We start from the raw sequence: 8,731 nt of genomic DNA, 5'->3' as shown, positions 1-8,731 counted from the left end.
GGACTGTAAATATTTCCTGCAGTTGCTGAGGAAACCTTGGGAATAATGTTGAGTAAACATTCCAAAGTGTGTCTAAAATCATGAAGGCCGGTCAGACAGAGTGCCTTTTAGGGAATCCCCTCTGGTTCAGCAGGCCCAGGAAAAGGGTCAGAAGTAGCATCAGGATGTTGAGGCTGAGGAGAAGGAGGGATGTCTTCGGGGATCTGTGAGGAATGGGAGCTTTAGCAAAAACTTCTCTCTCCAAGGTTGCTGCCTCCTGTTTCTTGATGTGCTCTGTGGACAACACACAGGCTACCATCACCACATACACAACATGGCAAATTACAGGTGGCCAAGGTGTGTGTCATTTTGATGGTTGTTTTTTCCAAAGAGACTCTCCAATAAGTTAATCAAAATCAACTGAGCTCTTCAACGAGAACAGTTCTAACCCATTCAGTTTACTTTCTGCTTTATTGATCTTCTACCTGCAAGGAGCTGTCCCTGCGTTTAAGGAAGGATTAAATAACAAACACACACCCCATTTCTGAAGTCAAAGATGATACAGTCTGCAGCAGTAGCCAATATTGCTGCATGTGTATCCTGTATTCTTAGTTATCATCAGTGTGAGCAGGACCTTTTAGACAAGGGTAATATATAACAGGGAATCCTTATGTTCATCTTTGTCCCACATACCCACCCCACTCCCTGTCCCCTGGTTTCTCAGTGAGGGATGGAGTCCGAAGGACCCCACTCCACAACTCTCCAGGTGGTTATTTTTCCTCAAGAGAGACTCATCCAGTGGAAGCCACCCAAATGTCTGCTTGTGGAACCTGCAGCAAAGCAAATGAGATAGAAACCCAAAGAGGCTGTTACTAGGAGACTGAAGAAGAGGCAACTGAAACTGAGAAAGTTGCTCTAGCACTGACAGAGCCCTGTTTTGTTGGCCAACATGGATACTATATTAGTATGCAAAGGTATCTTGTAGCACCTTTGAGACTAGCTTAGTGAAAAAGGTTGTAGCATTAGCTTTTGTAGACTTGATCTACAAAGAGATCCATGCATCTAAGAGAGCAGACCAAGTCTACAAAAACTTATGCTGCAACTTCTTTCTCTTAGTTTTAAAGGTGTTGCAAGATCCCTTCGTATACTGATATTTCAGATTAACACAGCTATGTGTCTGAATGGATAAGAAATGTACAGCTTCAGAGATAATCTTCAAGCTCACTTTCTATGCCCAAGATAAGGGCAAACCAGGATACAGAATATCAGGAGAACAAGAGAGAGAGAGAGAGTTACACTTAACTCAGCACTCAGCCTGCTGGGTTTATCCACTCACACAAGTACTGTGCAGACTAGTACCATGATATGCTAATAAATCCAAACTAGGCAGCTGTCATCTGTGCTGTGTTGTGCCACATCCAAGAGCCAAAGCAGTGTGCCTTTCAGAGCTACCATAAATGCCTGTCACAGTAGATACAAGAATAACCCATGTCAAGCCATAGCCCATTACAGGACTGTCATTTAGGACAGAGTTACATCCAACTCTCAATTTATATCAGGAAGAAATATAATGATAATTGACAAGCATGTTTTCAACAATGCACTATATATCTTTGCCACATCACTGCATGGCCACAATCAATCCACTCCCATATGTATAGATAAAGGCTATTTAAATATTTGAAGGGATGTTGAGGAGGGAGCAAGCTTGTTTTCTGCTGCTCTAGAGAACAGGACCCGGAACAATGGATGCAAGCTACAGAAAAAAAGATTCCACCTCAACATTAGGAGTAACTTCCTGACAGTAAGGGCTGTTCGAACACACTCCCTCGAACTCCTTGCAAGTCTTTAAACAGAGGCTGGATGGCCATCTGTTAGGTATGCTTTGATTGAGAGTTCCTGCATGGCAGGAGTTGGACTGGATGGCCCTTGTGGTCTCTTCCAACTCTGATTCTATGATGCTATGATTCCAAGCATTCATCCTCAGCACCTTTCATTTACAGAATTAAGCTCCAAAGCTGTTGTATTTTTTTAACGACTTAAATTATGTGACAAAAAGGATAACATTTCCCAGGTCCAATTCTCCCCACTCACAACTGTTGAAAACCCTGTGAAGAAAGAAATGCCACTTAAGAGTATGTCTTCACTTCTTCTCCAAAATGAAATAGGAACCTTTGTAGTAGCAGCCATTATCATCAGGTAAACCCAGTGCACTTAAGACAAAGTGTAGCCCCCCTGCATGTCCTATAACAATATGAGCTGAGGGGGCATTGCCTTCTCAACAACTTTTGGAGGCCCTCGGGTTGACCGTTGCCGCTTTAAACAGACACTGCTTTCACCATGTTATAAATACCAAGACCAATAGTACTTAATGAAAGTGGTTGTTGCCTGATAGACACAGTGGAAACCAAACCCTAAACGTCATTGTGTATTGAATATATACACTACATAACTATTTATCACAAAAGGTTACATACTAATGGTACCAGGGGAGATTCTTTTCCAAAATCTGACCTAATTTCTGTGAACATAAGCCCATTTCTCCACCCAACAAAATCAGTATCTTCCAAGAGAATACAGGATTCATCCTGCCAGTACCTGCTTTACACGGTTGTTAGGCAAGGTAAAGTCTGAAAACAGCCAGAAGTACCACTCCTCCATCAAAAAAAGGATTCACCATGGGCCTCTAGTCCTAGTCAATTTGCTAAAACCCTACAGGATAAATAATAAACACAGCTTAGCAACCCACTATTGTTCATATGCTTAAATACTTCCAAGACCTGAGGCATCCTTAGACTCATATTATTGCTATTAAGTAGATGAGTTGCTGGTTCTGTTTGAGGTCAATACAGCAGTCTTTGGACCAAATCTGACTAATAATCTGTAGCGCCAACTGCTTTACAGATAATTAGTCAGATTGGTCCAAAGATTTCTGTGTAAATTTACAGCGCTATACAAATAAAGGTTAATAATAATAATAATAATAATAATAATAATAATAATAATAATTTCTGTATTTACCTCAAGCACAAACAACAGCTACTCATCTAGGTAATAGTAATAATATGAGTCGAAGGTCTTTGAAGTGTTTAAGCTTATACATCATAGTAAACAAACTTTACACTAGCTTTAAAAAATGACAATATATTTTAAGGAAGAATGGCCAATGCGTTTTGACTGTAGATCATTTTTGTAGTAAAAAAGAATCCTGTCTAATGCAACCAAGATGGCTCTTGCAAGAATATATTTTGCATAACCTTGAGTGAACTATTTTATTGTACTAGCAAAAAACACACACATGAAGATGGCCTGTCCCAAGGAAGGCCAAATGATCCAATGTATTTAATTTTAATCCTAAATAAATTGTTGCTTTTTAGCAATGGCTTAAGTTCAGCTCTTCCTCTCAGCCTCACAAAGCCATCCCAAAGGCAGCCTCAACACGGATGAGTCTACAAGGACAAGCACAACTTCAACATTCTTGTCACACAATGTGAACTTATGCCAGATCAGAATACTTGTATGACCTTGCCCTTGAAGAGTGGAAAGTGTTCAGTTTGAAGGTTCATAGAAAACTACTACATATCACCATGCAAGTCCACAACAGAAAACTAAGACTAGAGAATCTGAGATGGTTCTGTTAAGAGAAAAGGCTATGTAAACCACATGGCCAAGGAGCCCATATCTAGAAAAGAGGCAATCTTCAACTGGCTTATAGCACAAGATCTCAGACTGTGAGGCAGGCTTTCCTATGAAACATGGACAGTTGCCAGAGGCATCAACTGTTTATCTCTTTTGTCTTATTTTTACAAAGAGTGGAAGTGATATCACAAGCAGATGTGTGTGTATTCTGCCATCCTTTACAAGTACAGGAGTGGTTACAAGTAGAGAATTCAATACCCTGAGAAACACAGCTTTCAATTTTTGTTTTTATTTCAGGTGTCTAGCCCTTAGGGCATGAAAGTTTAAGGGCAATGTCTTGGGAAATGTCAGAATTTTAAAATACAATGGCTGTCTGATAAGAATTTCCACTGGGTGGGTCTTCAGTGTCCCAGAACACAGTATGTTTTCTCTTCCCAAGATTGGCTCAACTTTAATTTGATATTAAAAGTCACAAATTGCTCCTGGGAATTATTTTCCCACTGAAAGTACTGAGAGGCTCAGTGCAAACGTAACCATAGGACATAACCTGGTGGCACAGTAGTTACATGCTGGTACTACAGCCACAAGGTTGTGAGTTCAATCCTGCAGTTCTCCAGGGTCCATTCGGCCTTCCATCTTTTCATAGGTCGGTAAAATGAGTACCCAGCTTAGTTTTTTGTGAGTTTCTCGGGCAATGTGGCCATGTTCTAGAAGAGTTTATTCCTGCCGTTTCACCGGCATCTGTGGCTGGCATCTTCAGATTACCCAGCTTGTTGGGGCAACTGGCTTACCTTTTGTAAACCACTTAGGGAGTGCTGAGCGCACTGATAAGGAATGCTAGGGAATTCTTGGAACTGTAATTTTGTAAGACATTTAACCTTTAATCAACTGTTAACGTGTCTCCTCCCCCCTTCTAATTTTTTAAGAAAGTATTGGCACAACCTTTGGGGGTGGGGGAGGTAGAATGGAAAGCTGGGAGTAGAGAGAGTTTTTTTCAATTTACATTTTCATTAAAAAGGCAAATTTTCAGTTTTTTCCAGTGAAAGAATAAGAAATATTCAGGGATTTAGAACAACGGTCAATTGAAGTATTTTCTCTTTTGCAATAGTAAATTGATTTTAAAAATGTTTTATTCACTCAAAATGCCAAAAGCTGTATAGTATGAAGATGCGTATGTAGAAAAGTCTACAAAATGATAGAAAATGTAATGTATTTCTGTGCATATAGTAAATATACACAATACTCTAATCCAATATGCTTTTTACATCTAGTGAGTCCTGCCATTTTCATGAGAGGAGCAAACTGGTGGCCTTTCATTACTTGTGGTAAAATCTTGTTAAAGAACTCAATATTTTAAAGACTGAGCTAAACTTTATATCAAATATTTTGCTAGCCTCATCCTTAAAGCCAGTGTTGCCTTCTATCCAAGAAAACACACTTCATTTTCTTTATAACAAAATCTGAACTTTCTGTTTTCATTTTCCCCACTATTTCTTAAATAGCAAACCCTAAGATGCAGATAACATAAGGGTGCAATACTTTGTAGCCCTTTCTTTAAGGTATATTCCCAATTTTGCTTATATAAAATTATGGCATTTTTAAATGCCATAAATATTCCAATTAGTAAAATTTTATACAATTACTAAGTTATGAATGAAGCATTTTATTATGCTAAAGCAGTAAAAGAGGTTTAGTATGACATACAGTGGGCTTTTGAGGTTTGGTTCCAGGACACCCCTAATAGATATCAAAATCCATGGATGCTCATGTACCATTAAATACAACGGCATAGTGAAATTGCATACCTTATATAAAATGGCAAAAACAAGGTTTGCTTTTGGAGTTTATATATTTTTGAATATTTTCAAGCCGTGGATACTTGAATCCATGGATAAAAAAATCTGTGGATACCAAGGGCTGACTGTATATTTAAAGTAAGTAAGTATGACATATATTTTAAGTTTTCCCCTCCAAAACAGTCTTCTTTTTTCCTGGGGGGAACAAGGAGAGAGAACACCCCCCCCCCCACCGCTTCAAAATTTTGAGAACTTTTACATCTCTAATAACAAGAACTGATAGTATTTTTTTTCCATTTAGCCAACTACCTAGTGAAGGGACTTGCTAAATTTATCATTTAAAAATGGGGAATTAGGATCCATAGCAGAGGTGGGATTTGACCCTAGCTTTGGGCTAATTCCAACATAGCTTCTGGGAGTGATATCTGCTGATCAGTTCCAGCATGAACTTGTTAACTTTTTTGCCAACAGTGCAAGAAGTTAACATGCACACCAGCCAGTGGAATCTGCCTCAAGTCCTAGTCACTTCACAGTTGGGGGGAAAGCAATCTAGGGGCCAGAAAGCAGCCAGAGAAGAAAAGAAGGAGTTCTTGGACATGACTCTCAACCTTTCTTTCAAGCCTCCCTTGGCACAGAACTCTGGAAAGAAAGGGCAGGAACTATCCCAACAATACAATCTACAAAGAGGAAAAGTAGCCAAGTCAAGGGGATGGAACAGTCATGTGGGCATAGTGAGGAGTGGAACGGAAGGTGGTAACACTCCCAGCTGTGCTGAAAACAGGCCAAGAATAAGGTTGAAACAACAAAGGGAGTGGCAAGGATGGAGGTAGGAAAATGAAGAATCTGGAAAGTTCAAATCAAGTCTATCAGGAATTTTTTAAACTGGGATTCTTCAGAAAATTATCAAGAGATCCTGAATGAGAAACTTGAGGATGGTAGATGAACGCACTGAATGACAATCTTTCCACCATCACCTGTGCAGCCCCAGGGATTGTGAAGCGGAAGAAGTATTGTACTCATGTATGAGTCTAGCAATTTTAGCCAAAAAATGGACACCAAAAAACTGGATTGACTTATCCACTGTTCAATGTAAGTCCTGTACTTTTAACTCTTTATCAAAAAAGGAAGCCATCCCCTTCTCAGAGCAGAGTGGTGAAAGGCAAGACCTTAGCCCATCCAGGAAGCACCTAAACAAAGCACTGACCTCCTCTACTCTTTCCACCATGACGCTTCTTCTGGCCTTTTTGAATGCCTGGGCAGGACAATGGGTGGGTGTGCCAAGTCTTTGGTCCTTCCCCTCAAAGGAGCTTCAAAAAGAATTGGGTTTTGAAGGATTTTAATAAAACATCTGTATATGATTGTCAGCTTTTCTGGGTTAAAATCAGGCAAAGTTATCACATTTAAGTTAAAGGCTATATTCATTGCTAATGTGGTTGTCATTTTCTTTGTTTTGCCTTTTCATTCCTTTTGATGTGTGTGTGTGTTTTTAGCTGAAGTTTCTTAGATCCTTAGATTATCTGGAGAAACCTTCAGGTTCTCAGGGCCTTTGTGGCAGTGGCACCACAGCTCTGGAACTCTCCTCTCTTCCTCCAGTCTCAGTTTCTCTCCAATCAATAATGAAATACATTATTTTTCTGAAGGCAATGTGAAGTCATTTTTAGGGTGTAGCAGTTTTTACCCATCTGTTTGTGGCTATTTTGTCTTATTGAAATCCTTCAGAGCCCAGTTCTACTCAAGTCCTCCTCGTCCACATACCTTCTCTGCTTCCAGAGAAATGGCAGAGAGAAACAGATCAAATAAGAGCAATCTAAACCTAAGACATTTTGCTATCCACTCTGGTCTTTCCACTCTGGTCTTTCCACTCTGCCCTAAGCTTGACTCTTCAGTACTGCAAGTCCTCACTCACCTGCATGGTAGGCCACTGATCCCCTGCTCCAGCCAGGATGCCGATTTTTTGGGTAGTCCTAGGGGAAGAGAGAAACAGGACAGGGTGTGTCATACAACGTCACTGTTTAATCACCAGGGAGCATGCCAACATGTGTGCGTGTATATGTGTTTTAAAGAAGGAGCTCCCACTAAAGAGTTGTGTGTGTGCATTTCAAAGCAGTATATGTTTACACAGTCCAAAGCTGCAAGTTTACCATAAAACTATTGAAAACCCTGTCCAATTCTCAGCAAAAGGATGTGATGGCAAAGACAGACCGAGGGCCTCAGAAGGATAGATTCCCATGTCTTTTGGAGCTGTGATTTAACAAACACAGGGAGCAGACCCATAAATCCCCAGGGCAAAAAGAGGTGAGAAAGAGTCCTTCTTGGAACAGTATTCATAAGGTAGATTCCACAGCACATTATGAAGTTCCCAGAGTTTAACAGTAATGCACACCAGATCAGACTAGTATTGCATCTCTTACAAGGAAAGTGGGAAAATGTAGCACTAGGTGAGCCAAAACTATATCAAGTTTGATCATTGATATTTTTTTTAAAAAAACCAACCCCACAATAGTGGTAGTTAGATTTTGAAACTCCTCACCATAGAGTCTGTTGTTGTTATTGTTGTAGTGTGCCTTCAAGTTGCTTCTGACATATGGCAATCCAAAAGTGAAACTATTATGGGGTTTTCTTGGCAACATTTGTTCAGAGGCAGTTTGCTTTCCCCTGAGGGTGAGAGGGTATGACTTGCCCAAGGCCACCTTGTGGGTTTCATGGTCAAGTGGGGAATTGAACCCTGATCTCCAGAGTCGTAGTCCCATACTGAAACTACTACACCACACTGGTAGTTCTTGCCAAACAAGTTGAAGATTCTTGGGACCCCCAAACTGACAATGTCTGTGGTGTGTCTGTATGACTGGTTGTTCTGGATCAAGCCCTTCGGGTTCAAATTGGGAATAGGCAATCCAGCAGCATCTGGATTACTAACAGAGAAGTGTGGCAGAACTGCCTAGAAGCAGAAGAGGTTGACTTTCACATTTCTGCACAAGTCACCATTCTGGGGCTGACTTCCTACCTATTAGGAGGCATGCCCAGATAAGAAAATCATAAAGAAATGAAGGAAGAAAGTATCCAATTCTCACTTCACACTCTGACACAAACTTTTTCTGTATACTTCTAATTTTAATTGAGGAAAAAGAATACACCTCTGTTCTGAGAAGTCTGCAAAACATGGATTTAGGCCAAGGGGGTTTACATGCTGTTATCCTGCCATCATGCTGTATTGGCAGTGACACAGATGCTATGTGGAAACCATGTGGAAACCTCAAAGCAGTTTCTGCAGGGATGTATCTATCTCTCTGTTTCCCTCTCTCACACGTGTGTACACA

General features: G+C 40.3%; 1 protein-coding gene across 1 annotated transcript in view; it reads right to left on the bottom strand.

Moving 5' to 3' along the window:
* Positions 1-744: 744 nt before the first annotated feature.
* The window catches only part of SPRYD3 (SPRY domain containing 3), a 46,429-nt gene continuing 38,442 nt past the window's right edge, over positions 745-8,731 (bottom strand). Inside the window, exons 8-9 of the mRNA XM_042453219.1 lie at positions 7,321-7,378; positions 745-809 (exon numbers count right to left, since the gene is read on the bottom strand). Of these exons, the coding sequence (XP_042309153.1) occupies positions 760-809; positions 7,321-7,378 (108 nt within the window). The 3' untranslated portion in view covers positions 745-759. The remainder of the gene's footprint in view (positions 810-7,320; positions 7,379-8,731) is intronic.

The sequence above is a fragment of the Sceloporus undulatus genome, chromosome 2 (assembly GCF_019175285.1).
Source record: "Sceloporus undulatus isolate JIND9_A2432 ecotype Alabama chromosome 2, SceUnd_v1.1, whole genome shotgun sequence".
NCBI classification, from domain to species: domain Eukaryota; kingdom Metazoa; phylum Chordata; class Lepidosauria; order Squamata; family Phrynosomatidae; genus Sceloporus; species Sceloporus undulatus.
Note: the sequence above shows the minus strand (reverse complement) of the source record. Positions and strands in the feature narration are given on the sequence as shown.